Here is an 18,794-nt window from a genome sequence, read left to right as displayed (position 1 = left end):
GATTTTCATATGGTCCTCCATCAAGAAGCATCATCTGTTCACTTGAGCTGCTCGTAGGGTATAGTCAGTGATACACCTGTGATGTATCACCAGCGTTATGGTTGCTATTTCTAACTTTTATTCGTTTAACCCAGCAAGTCTGGGTAAGTGTGATTCTGTCCTGACACACACGTAACCACCACAATTATTAATTAAGTTCTTACTGCTGGATATTGTTCCACCTGATGGCCGTGGGACTGGATGGATGTTGCTGAGATTATAATCTGAAGGCAATGGAATTGTGCTAAATGCAGTGGCATAATCTTCTACAAGGGGTATTGCTGGTGTGCCGGCAGCCAGCTGCATAGGCATGGGAACTGTGTTTTTTCCTCCTTTCTGCAAAAGCACAGTATTACTGGAGTGGGGACGAGCACGCAGGATGGCAGAATTCAGGCTTGCCAGACAGCGCTGCCTCCACTCCTCCCCGTTTCCCCTACAGAATCCAGCTGCACAGTTCATCCTGCTGCTTTTTTGTCTCTTAGCAATTCCATTGAATGACTCCATTTGTACAGAGAGATGCCTAAGCAGGGTCAGGGAGGGCAGGAGATGTTGGTTTAGTGGAATGTGCAGCATCACATTTAGTGTAAATTTTGGCTAAAGATGTAAGGTCGGATGTGTCCATTTAGATGCACTGGAAGCGACAAGTTTTCAGGCCTTTTGAAAGCTGTCAAAAGGCAATAAAGGTCACTGGTTATAACTTCAGGAATTTAACTTTTAGCATTCATATATGACAAGGCTTGGCCAGGATTCTCATGGCAGGAAACCCCCTGTATGACCTGGCGCCTGCTGAGCCCCGCTGTGCTGGTACAGTTTAATAGAGTCATAGAATAACAGAATCGTTAAGGTTGGAAAAGACCCTTAAGATCATCGAGTCCAACCGTTAATAGACACAGTGAGTGGCTGGGCTGTGTCACCCGCCTTTCATACGCTCCACAAACAAGGAACAAAGTAAACAGATAGAGTGTTACATCATTTCAGAGCAGAAATACTTGAACTGATAACTAAAATTAACTGGGTCAGCAGGGAAGACGCTGATCACAAGGGTGAGATTGCCAGGTAAGGACATCTCTGCAAGCGGAGTCTTCTCAGCCTTGTGAGTTACTCTTCTTTGTATTCTGCATGTGTGTTTTAAAAACACAAATGACGGCATCGTGTCTGTAAGGCCACAGGTCTGTAATACTCGTGCTGCCCATGGACTGGGCATAGAGGATTACCAAAATGTTCATTCTCTGGTGTTCTCCACTAGTTAAGAGTCATCCTCTTACAACTGAATAATATGTAATTTTTTTCTTCACACAGGTTGTAATCCTCGGCAAACATTCTAGAGGCTATCACTACATGTTAGCTAACCTGGTAAGAACTTTTCGTCATTACAAGCATAGCTAAAGTTTAGAGGGTAATAGATTCTGTTCAGGTTGTGGCAACTTTAATCAGCAAAAGAGGACATGGACGGATGAGTTCTTGGATTTTGAGAAATTACTTCAGTAAATACTAGAATTGGTATGTTATAGTCATTTGTACTCAATTATGGTCTTTCGTCTAAGCAGCTCATATCCTCTACTAATTTTAAAATAATAATTTAATTATATGTTTTCCGCTAGTTTTTATCCCATAAATAAGATACTTGATAACCGTAATCTTCTTTGGAACATATTTGAAATTTAAACACTCCAGGAAAAATACTTGTAGCATATTTGTATATAAAACAAGTGATAAAAAGCTACATATTCGAACAATTCCATCAAGTAAACCAGCCGGGCTCCTTAGCTGTTCTTTTGTATTTCAGAGTGTAGCGTGGTGCCTGTGTATGTGCTGACATACCAGGACAAGACGGTACATTTTTATCTGTATCAGGGCTTCTTCTGGATTCTAGAATTGACTTTCAGGGATGCTTATGATGCCTTTGAAACACCATCTGCTAGAGTGCCTTAGAAAAAGTGTTATATTGTAATCAATCCTGCAGCAAGACAAATTTTTGGGTTCTGTGTCTACTGTGAGTAGAAAAATGTTTTTCCAAAACTCACACTTTCAAGTTAGCAAACCCACTTAGTAGAAGATTCTCTGTATCCATGTTTTGGTGTGATTAAAGCAGAAAAGACAAATTTTAAAATACCCTTACTTAGTATAAGTACTGTATGACTTCAAGATGTGTCATTTTGCATTATAAGAACCAGTCATGATCTCACTGATTAGCGTGTGCACAGAAATACAGGGGGTCTTATTCTGGGTTACTTTTTAGCATGTGTAACCATTGACATTCAGAGAAACATGACTGCAATCAAGTCATACTAATCAAAAAGACACCAATTTACTTCCTCAAGTATAAATAACAACAGTGGGAGAGAATCATACCGTTCTGTCTGCAAGTGAAATGTTAAGTAATGCTGTGATGGAGAACTGCCTAGCAAGGAGACGTGTGCTTTGCCTCCACAGAACAATATGGGTGTTAAGTGGTTTTCTGCTCCCAGTGCTGAACCTTCGTGCGCACTTTGCTGTACAAATGGGATTGAGGTCTTTGACCACTTCTCACCATGATGAGGAGAAAAGGGGAAACAGTACTTCAAGTTTCCCCACTGTTTTCTTTCTGGCCAGTGAATATTACATACTGCATGGCCACAACACAGCAGGGCAGTTCTCTATTGCAAAGGTCTGAACAAGAAGACATTTTAAATTCTATTCTATGCTGCTATCACAATCCCAGTTGTGATAGTAATTGTCTCCTTGGTAGAATATTTTCAGCTAACAAGAGGAAAATTAATCAGTTTCTTTTGTGCTACGTTTATAGCAGGTAAAACTGAGCCAAAGAAAAGGAACTTTGGATGGCAATGATTCTTGTTTTCTACATGTGTCCTCCCAGGGCTTCACAGACATTGTTCTGGAGAGAGTAATGCATGGAGGTGCCAACGTTACTGGATTCCAGATTGTTAATAATGAAAACCCAATGGTTCAACAGTTTCTACAACGCTGGGTGAGGCTCGATGAAAGAGAATTTCCTGAAGCCAAAAATTCACCATTAAAGGTACGTATTTTACCCTGTCAGTGATGGAGACTATGTGAGTTGCTTTTAACAATTATTTGGATTTTTTTTTAACCCCAGATGTGTGCATGTGTATGATACAGGTCCCTGATTAGAGTATGTTGCAACATTCACTGCCCTTCCAGAAGAGAGAAAGAGGCAGGGGCTTTTAGTTGGACACAAGTGCCCACCACAGTGGGAGTTCCTCAGAGGCAAAGGCCTGGTCTTGCAAATCTTGTCATTGTGCAGTGGATGTAAAAACTTTTAACTTGAACTTCTTGAGCTGGTCTTGGGGTAAGGGTGGGGGCTAGTTAGGTTAGTTTTTAGATGCAAACTGTGGGTTACTAGTCATTTTTAATGCTAATAGAGAATTTAATGCACAAAATAAAGTAGCTCTAGTTTCACTGAGGAGCCACTGCCACCTCCTAGTCACTGCTGACAGTTGCCCTTGTAATCTAACCATGTATTTTGCACCACTGTCCTTCACTTAACCACTCTGGATATTATATCTGCAACCAATAAAATTTTCCGAATTTTTTTAAATGAAAGTCCCAGGTTCACCAAAACTGTCATGGACTGAGTGAACTAAAGGCTACTGTTACTAGGAGACTCGCAACCTGTTAATATCTCCCCCAGATTTTTTTCTGCCTCAGCATCTCTATAGCAGAGAGGGATGCTATCCACTGTCCAGTCAAGGAGTGCATCAAGGATACTCTGTCCAGTGACTGAAGTAATCAAATCTTCTAGGACCACTGCATATTATTAATATTCCTATTACATTCCTTCTTTCTCTTCCTCTTTTGGTGAGGCCTGTTCTTTTTAATCACTACACATAGGTGAATAAAACCTGGGACTGGTGGTGGATGAGAGGACCTTAAATTCTGTCACTCCCGGGAGTCCAGTCCTCCACATCATGTATACTAACTGTCTCGGGGAAGCCAAACCCATCTAAGAACCACAGCCATGATGAGAGGGTTCACATCTTTCCTGCTTGATTTGGAGGGACACGTGCAAATTGATGAACAGATTTGGAATTCAAAATTACTCCGATAAACTGGAGTAATGTCTTGATATTAGTAAGACAAAATTCAGGGAAGCATAAAATACTAGCCAGAAAGGAAAAATTCAGTCCAGTCCAATGCATGGGGGGATAGCAGGGTAGGCAGTAGCGCTGTGTGGGACTACAGACAGAATAGGAACCAGTTATGCAGTTCTGCTGCCAGAAGGCCAGTGCCATTTGGAAGCATCCTTTTCCATCCCTGGGATCACGTGATTTCTATGGGGAAGAAAAATTATCTTAATCCCACGCCATCCCACAGCCTTGCTGACATTTCAGAGCGAGCAAAGAAAGGCAAACGGAGGCCCACAAAACTCGGATTAGTGTATTGTTCCCTATTGATTAGGACCTAGGCCTGCTTTCTAAAGCTTCCTAGCAGTGATGCAGAAGTGAAGATAAGTATCATACTAATCTCAAAAGCTCTGAAATATATAAAGTTAACCTGGGAAGATTTTATTCCACTTGAAAGCAATTTACCTGGAGGGAAAAATTATTCTCCATCCTTAAAAAATAATCTTAAGTATATGGTACAAACATAAAGATGACATTACTTCTCCACAAATGTACCGCTCATTATAGAAATGTGCACAGTATTTGTCAGTCAGACAAAAAGCATACTTAAAAATTGATGTACAATATTTTTGATTAGGAAATAAAATTGCCTAGAGATTAAAGCCCTGATGTTTAATTTATTCTGTATTTTATCAGCCTTTCCCTTCTCTCTCTCTTTTTTCTCTTTGCATGCTCATGCATTTATAAGTAGAATTCAAATAAAGTAGAAAATTAGATAGCTCTCTTGGCATGACTTGGAAGGAGCTGCATTAAGGTTACTGACAATTGATGCAGTCTGCTGAAAAAATTATCGGTGTGTAAGTTTTACGTAATGCTAGATTGGACAGCTATTACAAGTTTTTTTAATACAAGAACAAATACCTTAAAATTACTATCTGGTTCTATATTGTTGTGTGGAATGTCACGTATAACCTTTGTTAACTTATTAAAAGAGGAGAATGTGATCATTGCAAAGCATCAGAGGAAGAGGTAAAGGTGGGCAGGATCAAAAGAGCACCTGTACCTAGATACAGTCAGTGCAGGAACCATCCCACAAACGCCCAGTTAGAGTTTATAAACTGCTGTCGTTTAAAACTCAGTAAGAATGGCTGCTGTATAAGTTTCTTCACAATCCTACCTTTGCACTCTTTTCAATCAGATATGATTCTCTTGATCTGCACATGCAGACACGCCTCGTTCTGTGCAGATTTCCTAAGGCTTTATATCAAACTGAAGAGCTTGCAGTAAGATAATACACATTTTTAAGAAATACAGACCACCAATTGTGCTATCCTGCCCTACAGGATAGAATTAACTACTTCTGGATTTAATAAGTTTTATCCACAGAGAGAGTAGCTGAATGTGCAGTTGAAACTTGGATTTCCACCTCTCTAATTCACACATGGGCAGCATGTCTTCTGGTACTAACTCCAGCGTAAGGTTCATCGGGAGCCAGGAGCTCTATGGTATCATACAGACAGCCAAAAGAAGGGCAGGTGCACCAGTACATGCAGATACCCCTTACATTCTTTTTTTCTTCTCTTCGTTCTCTTACAAACACTGTGGAAATACGAAGGGTCAGTTACAAGGGGTTTGAAATCTGGTCTCACACGCTGAGCATATTCAGTTGCTCCCAGGATGTACATGTTGACATGGTCTTCTGTGCACAGACCCTTAAATTATAGGTGTGCTGTAATGCCGGTGAAAACCAATGATGTCGTATGCAAAGCCTCGGCCACTCTAGGAGGGAAGAACTTTCAGACAAACACATAAATGTGGAAAAAATGTGAAGAAAACACCTCCGTGACATTTCTTAGGTGATACTAAATTTATAGCATTGGAGGATGTCACCAGATACATATGACAAGTAATGGATGAAGTTGTCAGCAACATGAACAAGTAGTTAAGGAGTCTGGGGGTTTTGTTGAAGAGTTGCTGCTACACAAAGCTTATCACCCTCCTCAGATTTACCGTGGAGTCAGAGAAGGCAGATGGGCAGTTACCAAGGAGATGTAATGCCTAAAGTGTATTTTGTGATTACTTGCTTGTATAGCTGTCTTCTAAGAAAAGTAATCTGATCTATTCCTTGCCACAGATGCTACCTAATCAGGATTGTGGTCCAAACAGAAATGATTTATGTTAACTTTAATTCAAAACTGTCTGTCTTGGCAATCTTGTTAAAAAGGAAAAGAATACTCCAAGCGAAAACCAAATATGAGCTCTTCTTTGCTATTGGTAGCAGTATGGGCCAGCATGGAATTGCAGACTTTTGTAGGGACCTGATCTGGATGAGCAAACTTCCAGTTAAATTTAAACTTTATGCAACTATAAACTGGTTTTGTTATTTTGCTGCTATACACTACACAAAATGAAAATATTTTTAATTTGTTAATTGAAATACATGGAATCGTTAAACTACATAAAGCACCTGTGGCAAGACAGAGCAAGCAAAAGGGCTTGCAAGCATGATTCTTCTGAAGAGTATCTTAACAAAGAGAAGGACTAGGCCTGATAAACCTGGGCCAATTCTAAGATTTCACTTTGTCACCATGTTTTATTTGCATCCATTTTAGTATACGTCTGCACTGACCCATGATGCAGTGCTAGTCATAGCAGAGGCTTTCCGTTACCTCCGAAGACAGCGTGTGGATGTCTCCAGGAGAGGCAGTGCTGGAGACTGCCTGGCTAACCCTGCAGTACCATGGAGCCAAGGAATTGATATAGAAAGAGCGCTGAAAATGGTAAGGGCAAACATATGAGTTAATGAATGCATATATTCCACAACAGCAGCCATTCTGCTGGGACTGAACTTGCCACCTGTTCCACGTACACAGAGTTTCTGTACTCGCACAAACAGCTGCAGCTCCTCAGGAAAAAAAAAAAAGAGAGAAAGAAAAAGTAAACTTAATGACAAACTCCAAAGGATGGCTAAAATACATTAAATAGAGGCGTAACAAATTAGCTCTCAAAACTTTGGCCAAAATCCCATCACTCTGGCACCAGTGCAGCAGCTGCCTGATTGTCTACACCAGAGCACCTCCAGTCGTACTCCTCTGTAAAACCCAAGCTTCCCATGAGAGTGAGCATGAGCCATTTTGCAAACAAATGTGTCTTGGGGGGGTATAAAGCCAGGCTGAGGCTGCAAATGTGACGAACAGAACTAGACTAGGTCCTCAGCATGTGTATTGTAAATCTTAGAGGGATACATGTATTTATGAACTTAAACACATGTATGCAATTTTGATAATTTGCCAGTAAAAAGTCAGCTCACATTGGTTTAAAGCAGTGGAAAAAATGTTGTTGGTCATAGCAATACTGCTAGATTTTGGCACCAGCCTGAACCTTGACACAGTTTAGTCTTGAACCAGTTCTGATTCCTGGCATAACTTTGCACTCGGCCTGATTACCTTCTGCATTGCCTATTTTTTCTCCCTAACACTGGTTATTGCATGGGATCCTACCTCACTTATGTCTCTAATTTTGTTGATTTTTAACTCTTTTTAGACTGCTATGTGTGTTAAAACAAGGGACAACAGGAAAAACTGGATAACATTTTTGTAGATATGAGACAAGAATATGGTCTGCTTTTGATCTGGCTCAAATAACTCTAAAACAAACTCGTTAGAATCGATTATATTAATGCAGGTGTAGAACTGGAGTGAGTGAGATCAGAATTAAGCCCGTGTTAGGTATAAACAAATCCTAGATCAGCCTTCATACACTTAGCTTAATTACTGCTTTTTCTTGATTACCAAATTGGAAGGATTGTATCAGAAGGTTATAATGAGTTATAGAAGGTTATAATCAGATTATATCACTCTTAAAGAGTGAGAGAGAGGGTTCAATCTCACATTGCCAGAGCTCTTTTCATGCCATTATGTCACTTCCTAACAAATGCCCTAACTGCACATTCAGTAATGTAGCATTACACACTTTTGAAGAGAAGTTAATTAAATTCAACCTTCACAATAGTTAAAGAATTTGTACTGTCCGTTTGAACTTAATTACAAGCAAAATGTGAAACTCCTCCAAATGAGATACGAGGTATTCGTGTCAACAAAGAAAACCAACACTGCTACAGGACACTCCCTTACTCACAGAATTTAATTTAAAAACGTAATTCATAAGATATACAAAGCCAAATTCATGATTGGCAAAAAATGCAGAAGGTTGACTTTCAGCTGGTTGTCTTGTATTGTTTTAGCTATTCAAAGTCCTCTAAGTAAGGTTTATATACACCTCCAACAAGCGCTACCCAAGATCATCCCACGCTGCCTTCCAGACCCCATCCTGTCTATCACACTCTCTCCCTCTACTCAGACAATGATCTTGAATCTTTGCTTCAGGAAAAAAAACTTTGATTTAACAATGTTTCCTCTCCACTCTGTAGCAACAACTCAGATAAGAATTTTTTTTTTCAAGACATCCTTGAAATATCCTGTGCTACCAGAAGGTTCTGTGCCACACTATAGTCATCCGGCTGGCAAAAGGGAAATAGGCATTACCTGAGTCTGCCTCCCTACAGCCTTGAAAACTGTGCATGTCTGTATTTCTAAAGCTGATTCTAAGACATCAGATCAGTGGCAGACAGATTACCTAAACAGATCTGGGCAGTTATAAATAGTCACTCCATTTCTGATGGCCTCCGCACACTGCTACCAGAAGCGTTCTGAGTCCTGGTGAGTCTGCCTGCCTCGGTGCCGCCAGATTTTGAAAAGTGCGGAGTTTTCCCACCAAGGATAGAAACAAATTAAATTTGAAGTCAAAAGGTGTCAAGTGCACAATGCTCATGTGTCAATACGCATCCGGATGAAACTGGCCTAACGAGCTCTGCTGAGACATACAGTCACTGCTGTGCTAAGGTAGCCAGACAGCTTCCAGCAAGTGCCAAAAGCAGGCACAGCAGCTCACGTCTGGCTGCACGTTATATGTCAACTACCCTACAAATACATTTGCTCAGTCCATAGTTGATAAGACCTCTTAGGGGCAAATTTGGCTTTCAAAGTCCCATTCACCTCTCTAGCTTTCTGGAGACAGGAATAAGTCACATGTTCTTCCAGACCCCTGAAATGATATAAACTATTTTAAGAAAGGTTTAAATCCACTTACTGATAAAAAAAAAATCACACTCCTTATATATCAGTCTGAATTTGGCTCACTGGATGATTGGGGGTCCAAGGAATTTTGGCTGGTTAATGTAGCCTTGTCCACCATAACAAGTTTGATTGCGCCATCTGTAAGCCATAAATAGCAGATCAGTCACCAGCCCTGAACAGTTTCCCTTTGACTAGTCTTCCATCACCTCCTTCTGTAACATCTATTGCATTTTGCTAAATATTAAAGCTAATTTACCCCTACTGAAATTTCAGACTGTTACCCCTTCTGCCTGAGCTGACAGCTTGTCAGTGTTGATAAGTGATAAATGGAAATATCTCGCCCTTTCATACAGGGAAATAAGAAAGATTTTTTCTTTGAAACAAAGTACTTTATACTTCCCTTTAAGATGATTCATGTGAGTAGGTAATGATAATGACTTACCGTCTATACACCCATCCATCCAGATGGAGACCAAAACTCCATAAGCAGTGGAGACAATTGTCTGTGCTCATTCAGAGAAGACATTCATTCCTTTCTCCTACACTGGGACTGATCTTAAAATAAACCACTTCCCGGAATGAGCAATGATATGGGATTCTGTTCCATATCGCAAATCACTCTATACCATATTGTGAGGGGTTTAATGGCACTGAATGTGCCTCACTGATACTCCATGCTGTATCAGTGAACCCAGCGTGACTAAGCATGGCAGAATCAGTCTTTCTTATATTTAACATACGTGTAGGGCTAATTTCACTTCTACTTAAATGCAGCTCACTCTGCGGTAGTGAGTCACCAGCTGAGTACTAACTAACAAAGAATATGTACAGCTGAAACTGAGAGAATTGGGATTGGTTTTGTTACAAAGAATATAACTGGCTCTGTCAAAAGCGCTACAAGTCTCTTATATAGATAAAAATTGTGCTAGAGCTAGTGGGTCCCCGAAAAATGTAACGGAGGGAAAAATAAAGTGAATCTTTTATTAAAATGCTTTTTCTGTTTATTCCCTTAAGGTGCAAGTTCAAGGAATGACAGGGAACATCCAGTTCGACACCTATGGGCGGAGAACAAATTACACAATTGATGTGTATGAAATGAAAGCCGCTGGATCGCGGAAGGTGAGTTTCAAGATATGCATCCAGATTTCACATCTCCACAAATATTTATTCCAACAAACTAATGAAACTCAACAATACCACACAGGTGCTGTAATAACAGGGCCCTGAGGAAACCGCACCTTCTTGCTGTCTTCCGTATCCCAGAAACCTTGTTCTGTTCTGTTCCTGGACCAAACCGCTCACGCTGCTTAATATCTTCATTGGTTTCCATGTCAACTTCAGACCCCACTTTTTTCCTTAAAACCCTTCTGGAGCTTTTCCACTGCCAAGCATAATACCTGCATCATGGTCCTGTGCTCAGCCCTCTCATCTTTCCCTTCTTCTCCATAACAGGCCTTGGAGCCGTAGTGAAGCTGCAGCCAGTGTATTTTAGAAACCTTCCGAAATTAACAGAAAATGTTTGGTTTTAATTAGGATTTGCTACTCATTCTCTTGTCTCCTAAATAAAGTATAGACCCTAAGTGGGATAGTTGCCTAGGTCCCTGTTATAAAAGAAATTTAGGGCAGATTTTCAAAAATAATTAGGTAGACAGGGTCTCAGGAGTATCGAGAGAAGAGTCTGTGTGGCTGAGGCATGTTAATCCCCCTGATTTCATGTGGCGATAGGTACTTAACCTGTTTAGTCACTGTTGAGACTCCTTAAACTCTTCTGCACGTATTTGATAACAAAATACCTCTGGACATGGCCCAGCCATGCAGCTAGGTTTACAGCGCAGACAGAAGTGTTACTTGTGTGTTGTGCAGAGATACAAAAACTAGTGTAATAGCATAGCAGTGTAGCCACAGCACCATGAAGGTCAGCACAAGCCAGTTGACAAATAGTCACCTCGTGCTCACAGAGGGGTTTGTATCCCGTACTGAAGATAACGCTGCTGTGCCTGCATTGCTAACGATCTCTGTGCATCTACTCTAAAGCTAGCTCAGGCATGTCTGCAGGGACTGTATTCACTGTCTGAACTGCAGCAGAATACGGATAAAAACTTCAAAATCAAAGACTTTTACTCAGAGTGCTGTGCAGTTTCTTTTCTTGTCTATAGTATATTCTTATGCTGTGGATACATGGGAATTTATTCCACAGGCACCATGACGATGTGAATTTAGATAGGGAGAATTTAATATGTATTTTCACTTAGATTTGGCTTGTATTATGCACGTGAGCTTGAGAACATTGTTTCTTTAAGGAAATTAAATTAAAGCTAATGTAGTCCTTTAGTGGCAAAAATGTTGCATGAATAAGTGTTACAAAGCCGTATGTTTTGACAGTTTCTGTTCATGCACCAGAGTCCTTGTAACTGCATGTAATGAGGTAACTATCTCCATTTTTATAGGCTGGTTATTGGAACGAATACGAAAGATTTGTGCCAGCATTAGATCAGCTGCCCTCTAATGACACTTCATCTGTGGAGAACAGAACTATAGTAGTCACTACCATCTTGGTAAGTTTTATGTTCTTAGTGTGTTTGTGTTTAGGAAGCAAGACACATGGCTCCTGAGGTGTGTTAGACACCTTGCCAGGAGGCAAATGTTGAATACTGTGTGGCTTCAAGTGGCTGAAAAGTTCAGCATCTTCCAGAGAGGTACTGAGGGCTTGACCCTGCAAACTTCTATGTGTATCAATAAGTTTACTCGCAGGAGGAGCTCACTGAGCTCAACATTGCGCTTTGCTGCTTCTCAGACACTTGAACTCAATCAAACGCCTCACATAAGTGAAGTTATTGTGCATGTGTAAATGTGTGTAAATGACTGCAGGATCTGGCCTTCCTGCTGCAGGGTCAAATCTTGCACCCCTCACTCAGGTACAGCTCCTGTAAACTCAAGCCCTGTGGACTGAGTAAGGGTGGCACAATGAAGCCTGTAGAGAACTGGAACTGCTCTAGCACTGGGTGAAAAGCGACCTATACCCATGCAATTCCGAAGGGGTAAAGCTCTTCCTCTGTCAGCCCCGATGCCTCTAGCAGATGTGCTCTGTACAGTATTGTTTGTGACTTTTATGCCTGTTACAATTCTACTAAGCATGAGCCAATTTTATGCTATTTCCTGAAGCATTGTATTTTATACTCCTATGGATTTAGCAAGATATAATCAGCATTTCAGCTAGAATTTTCCAAGAAGGCTAAGGGAATTTAGTGACAAAAATTGCTGCTGAGGATTTTAGCCTAGCTTCCCTTAGGCTGCTTTGAAAATATCTCCATCGGAGCCCTATTCTAGGCCACTGGGGCTTTAGGAAATTATTTTGATGGTACAGGTGTTGGGTATGTCAGTTCTCGAAACACTAAAACCTGAATTATTACTACAGTGATGCTATTTGACTGTCTAATCAGGCCTAATCCTGCAAACAAAAGTGTAACTTTTTTAAAGTGGAATAGTCCTGTTGTCTTCAATGGGCCCATACTAGGATTAAAATCAATAGTATGTGTGGCTGTAGGATCAGCCAAGGATTTTTAAACTGCAAAAGTTTGTCTTTCTTATTTCTGTACCAAAGCAGGAAATACTGTAAATACTTGCCAGTAATATAAAGGATAATAGCAGCTCTCATTTTGTATGTTTTAAAGCTGTATTTTACATTCTTTTGATCTTTACTTTTGTTTCAAAGGAATCACCATATGTAATGTATAAGAAAAACCATGAACAACTAGAAGGGAATGAGAGATATGAAGGATATTGTGTAGACTTAGCTTCTGAAATAGCAAAACATGTTGGAATAAAATACAAACTGTCAATTGTTGGAGATGGGAAATATGGAGCTAGGGACCCTGAGACTAAGATATGGAATGGCATGGTGGGTGAACTGGTCTATGGGGTAAGTTTCTCTTAACCTTCATTTTAATGTTCTTTATAAAAAGTTATGCTCAAAGATAATAAACTGCAAAATAAAGATCATCTATTTGAATACCACCTGTAAAATTCTAGATATTTCTTTGTAGTGCCATTTTTATAGTCTACTTTTCTAATCGTTTCATTGCAGGAAAGTGTCACTTTTTTACTGCTGTTCTCCAAATCAGAGTCCACAAAATGCTGAGAAGTGGCATTGGGCAAATTTCAAATTCTTGTCTACAGCAGAATTTCTAGTTTGCCCTTTATATGCTGCTTTTGCATTTGCCATGTCTCCTTTTTCTCTATCGGTCTTGTAAGTGCTGGGGGGGTGCCCCTCCCGTTAAAGGTCTGATCCTGTGGTGCTGGCCCTCACTGGATCACTGATGTCAGTTGGTGTTTGACCAGAGGCTAAAGACTCAGTTAGCCCCATGGTTGATTTTCAGGGTAAGAAGCAATGCAGGTGTGAAATCACCCACATCTTTTTCCTTTTTAAATCCTGGGTTTGGTTTAAAAATCAACTGTCAGACAAAAAAAAAAAAAAAAGTCTAATTCATTGCATTCCTCTTTATATTTCTATATTGGGTGTACATTGCTTTGTTTAGTAAGAACAAAAACAGTCCGGAATTGCCATTTTAGAAACTTCTTTGAAAATGAGAATTTTGGAATACAGATAAACCAGATGGAAGGGGGAGAAAATTGGCTTTGCAGAAAAGACTTTACAAGCTGATATTTCATCTTTGCTTTTTTTTCCCCAAATGCTAATGAGATGATTTGTGATTCCGCCCCAATCTTCTTTACAGTTTATTTTTAACAAGCTTTCCTCTATTAAAAATATCCGAGCAGAAGCGAATATTTCCATTGCCTCCTTTTGTTCCGTGGCTGAGTGTAATTTCTAAAAGTCACCTCAAAATTTCCTTGGGATAACATATCATCATTCTTGCAAAATGTTCGGTGAGATAATTCTTTTCAAATGAATCAGTCTTAAAGTAATTGCTAGATTTGCAAAAGTTTTCTTATTCTGGAGCAGTCAGTCCTGATGCCTTATTATATACTTGGTAGCCTATTCAGCTTCAAAATATTTTATATAAGTAACAATGTTTTTGTAGTATTGTATTAAGGGGAGGGAGGGAAATTTACTGATTAGAGAAAGTACATGGGTCTGGGCCCCTGGGTTATATCCTCGCTGCCCTGTTGCATTGAGATTTGACATTATGCAAATCTTCTGAGCTCCTCATGCCTCAGTTACGCGATTTGGGAAACTGGTGTTACCTCTCTTACAGAATACAAGTACATCAAGAAGCTCTGTAGCAAAGGTTTAGTTTAGTTCCAAGCATAATTACATTGCAGTGGAAACCTAAACACTCAGTTTCCCTGTGTGTGGTTCAAGAAATATCAAGAATATTAGCTGCAATTGGGTCTTTTTGATATATTTGCCATTGACAAGCAACGTAACAGTTTATTCACTTAAAATAATCATACCATATGCAAAAGGCATGACAAAAGAGAACCTGAAATTACTGCTAACAGCCAGGGCGCAGGGACCTTCTGCACCAGAGGAGGAGAGATTAGCCTGTGCAACTGGTGGACTATGGGTGTTAAGGAGCCCTGAGTTAAGGGCTCACAAATGTGAGCCATTTTCCTCTTTCAACCCAGCCTTTTCTTGGATAAAGGGCCACAAAAATTATCAGAGGGCTGGAACACCTCTCCTATGAGGGAGAGGCTGAGAGAGTTGGGGTTGTTCAGCCTGGAGAAGAGAAGGCTCTGGGGAGACCTTATTGTGGCCTTTCAATACTTAAAGGGGGCTTATAAGAAAGATGGGGACAGACTTTTTAGTAGGGCCTGTTGCAATAGGACAAGGGGTAATGGTTTTAAACTAAAGGAGGGTAGATTCAGGCTAGATCTGAGGAAGAAATTTTTTACGATGAGGGTGATGGCATAGGTTGCCCAGAGAGGTGGTAGATGCCTCATCCCTGGCAACATTCAAGGTCAGGTTGGACGGGGCTCTGAGCAACCTGATCTAGTTGAAGATGTCCCTGCTCATGGCAGGGGGGTTGGACTAGATGAGCTTTAAAGGTCCCTTCCAACCCAAACCATTCTACGATTCTGTGATAAACGGGTTGGCTGCAGCTGCCTTCTGCACAACCCCTTGGGATGAGCCTAGCTCAGAGAGCTCTGCCTCCTTAGCATCAAACTGAGCCGTAGCCACTTCCCCTTGACCCGATCATACTTGTGACCTTTCCACACCAGCAAAAACCAGCCTCGCAGGTGCTGTAGACCATACCTTAAAACAACCCCAAACCTGCCCCGCCATTGTCATTTTCCCCTGCAAAAAGGTCTGTTCCTTTGTATTCTAAAGCAGAGTTTTCATCTGTGTTTTCGCATTAATGAAAAATTGAGGAATGTTTCCCTCCCTGACCCCGAACAGCTCTTCTTCTCACGCTGCGAGCTCAGCTACTGAAGCCTCTTCACTGCAGTGCTCAATTATTCAAAGGTCAGATGTGTCCCTTGAGGTTTGACTGTAGACCCAGGTTAATGCTTACAGCCCAGCACTGCTGAGCTAGCTCCCTGTCCTGCCGAGCTGACCTACAGTGCTGGCAAGCTGTGCAGAAATCCAGCTGGCTTTCTGTAAGCAGGGAAGCAGCCCCTGAACTCTGAGTACAAACCTCACCAGCCCTCCGGACCCTTTCCCAGCCCTGTTTGCAAATACCACGAAATAGCCTTGGCTTCTTTCTCCATCTGTTGAGAGGGGTCTGTGTACCACACTCACAAGGATGTGCACAAAGCCCTTTGAAGATGAAAAGTGCTCTAGAAGTGCTAATTATTTGGAGCAAGCACCTCATTTACGTGCTGACTTTCCTTTATCTCTCAGGGGCTTAAAACTCTATTAGGGAACTGAAACTGTACGTTTCCCCTAATGCCCCTGTGAGCCTTGTCTGCAAAATGACTGTCATATTTGACTCCTCTGGATTCCATTTTGGGAAGACAAGAGGGAGATTAGATTTTAAATGCCTTTATTAGCATGTATGGAAGACAGGCATGGGGGGATAAAAGGGCCTGATTGGTTTTGGTACCAGTTATCCAGCAGCTGAACTGAGCTGTGGCAGAAAACACAATCTTTTAGATTGCATTTGTCTCAAGAGATAAACAGTGACTAGTCATTTGTCAAATACAGCATATTCCTGACCCAACAGGCTTCTCACCACCACCTGGCACTGCTGGAAAGTCTTACCAGGCTTTTTGAATACTGTGCCCTTTTTTGCATAGCCCCATGCATACAACTCTTTTCTAAAATTGCTCTTAGTACAGTCATAGGAAGTGAATGGCTTGTCATTTTAATGCCAAAACCCTAATTAACTGTAATTAATGTTTAGTGTGTGCCAGTTCGTTGTTACTGTCGCTCTTGCTTCCTGTGGGACGCAGCATAAAGTCAGGAGAGAAAAGTGCAGCCAGGTCCTTGTGGCCTCCAGACCGCAGGGCTCGGAATGGGGAGGAGGAGGGAGGGAGGGGGCTCAGTGCGCACTGAGCTGTACCCAAAGCAACAGCGGTGCTGGGTCACAGCGCTGCGGGTCCTGAGGCTGACGGGCACAGCGTAAGACTAGCCGGAGGCCTGCATTAACTAGGCTAACTGGAACAGTCCCGAGAGTTACACATTACCTGGGGATAGACACACTAAAATCCTTCCCATTAGAAATTCTCCCTCCCCTGTCTCATACCACATCAGAGCTGGTTGGAGGGCATAAACGTCTGCTGTGCTGTAGGGCCCCCCAAAGTCAAGGACAATCTCAGCTGGCCCTCTGGGACCTTTCCTTGTGGCTTTGCAACAGGCCGTACACATGAACCTGATTGCAGAGAAGGGCTCGCTCTTTGGCAGCATGGGGATGGCAGCCCTGGAGGCAGGGGGTTCTGGCCGAGCCGATATTCCCAAACTCCTTTGCTTCGGACAGGAGAACCCAGAAGTCTTGTTAGAGAAGAGCTAACAGGGGCTTGTGTTTTGTTAGCGATTTTCAAATGTTGGCGGTAGTAGTAGTAGTAATAATAGTAATAATAATTAATAATGATAACAATAACATTTGACATAAAAATGAAATTTATTTGATTTTTCATAAACTCAAAAACGTCAGTTCAGGTTGAAGAAAACCTTAATTTTGCTCTTTCACTCTGATGGTGTCAAAATAAGACGACTCTTCCTACCAGAAAAAAAACCCACCAATTCAAGCACTATTATTTTTTAAACTAAGAGAAATTTCTAAAATGTAGTGGAAACTTTTGACAGAATAAAAATAGCAAATAGGTAAGGCTTTTTTCCTGGACATTTTAGAAGAGGGAAGTAGCTAAATCATTCTCAGTCTGCGAGACTGAATCACTATTGAAATCTAACCAGCAAAGCAAACCAGCAAGGCAAGTGCTGTCCTCCAGTGATGCACCCGCTAAGGACGTGGCCCCGGCTGGGGCTGATGAGCAGCAGCACCTCCCGTTGCAGACACCCCACCAGGGCAGTGCTCAGGGCTTTGTACCCACCAGCTGCTCAGCACTAGACAATCGTCTTTTCTCTTCTGTAGGGTAAGCCTCTTTCTGTAGGCTTTTATTTCGTCTTTCCCTTTTAAAGCAGGCTGCTGTTCTTCCTTCACTGTTCAGCCAGGGAAAAGCCTTCCCTCTCTGGGCCTGATGCTTTTCACATCGCTGAGGCTAATTGACAGTAGGTTTAACACAGATCTTAATTGTAACTACAAATGCTTTGGGAGTGGAAGGCGCAGCCAGACCTTACAGCCTTTAAAGCTCTCCTCAGGTTAAAAAAGATCTTTATAAAAACCTTTCAGTATGTAAAATAGCGTAAAGGAACGAAGCAGGGATGTGAAGGACAGTCAGTCCCCCAAATGGAGGCAGCCTCCGCAGTCTGTCAGAGTGGGACCACCTACACATCTCCCTGCCTTTAACAGACTAATCAGCTGCCTTTAACGTGGCGCTGGCCTCTCTGGCTCTCCCAGCAGCAGAAGAAAGACTACAGATGTCATATACAGCCTTTGAATCATAGTGGAGGGGAAGACTAATTCAATTCCTAATTCTCCTCCAAATGTTCTATGTGCTCTTAGTCTGTGGCAGAGCCTGACTGAGCCATGAGCGGGAGAAGCTTGCCCTTCGCCCCTCGCCCCTGGTTTCTGCAGGAGGGAAGCCCAGGTACAAGTGCCCAAAGGCAACCGTGAGGTGCCACTGCCCCACGGCTCAGACGGACCCTCCTCCTCTACACGCACGGACAGATGCCTGGTCCCTGCTCAGCAGCTGCTGAGCCGTGGTGGCACCGCACCGCGCCACGGGACAGGACCGCAGCCTTGGCACAGAGCCACCCTGACATGGTCCCAGACTTCAGCTGACCTGCGTCGGAGCACAGACAGAGGAAGCACACATATATCCGCAGCTCAAAAAGCAGGTGTACCCTTGATTTCTCCCTCTGCCTGCAGTAGTAGTGCCTCAGAAGGAACTGTGGGCATCCACATAAAGCACGCATGGACCTAACATTGACAAACTACAGCAGACAAGGCCAACTGCAGGCCAACCTTAATACCTTTTTACACTGCTCAGCTAATAGACATTAAGACTTCAGTGC

General features: G+C 41.9%; 1 protein-coding gene across 6 annotated transcripts in view; it reads left to right on the top strand.

Annotated features, from left to right (window-relative positions):
* The window catches only part of GRIA3 (glutamate ionotropic receptor AMPA type subunit 3), a 160,153-nt gene that overhangs the window by 89,493 nt on the left and 51,866 nt on the right, over positions 1-18,794 (top strand). For all 6 annotated transcript variants that reach the window (XR_015702587.1, XR_015702589.1, XR_015702588.1 and 3 more), the window contains exons 5-10: positions 1,339-1,392; positions 2,897-3,058; positions 6,737-6,904; positions 10,274-10,378; positions 11,707-11,814; positions 12,972-13,178. Coding sequence is in view for 3 of the 6 variants with exons in the window: in XM_087748578.1 (XP_087604704.1) it covers positions 1,339-1,392; positions 2,897-3,058; positions 6,737-6,904; positions 10,274-10,378; positions 11,707-11,814; positions 12,972-13,178 (804 nt within the window). In the remaining 3 variants the exon portion in view is untranslated. The remainder of the gene's footprint in view (positions 1-1,338; positions 1,393-2,896; positions 3,059-6,736; positions 6,905-10,273; positions 10,379-11,706; positions 11,815-12,971; positions 13,179-18,794) is intronic.

The sequence above is a fragment of the Nipponia nippon genome, unplaced genomic scaffold (genome assembly GCF_047370975.1).
Source record: "Nipponia nippon isolate SJK-2023a ecotype South Korea unplaced genomic scaffold, ASM4737097v1 scaffold_12, whole genome shotgun sequence".
Lineage (NCBI taxonomy): Eukaryota > Metazoa > Chordata > Aves > Pelecaniformes > Threskiornithidae > Nipponia > Nipponia nippon.
This window is presented reverse-complemented; position numbering and strand designations above follow the sequence as displayed.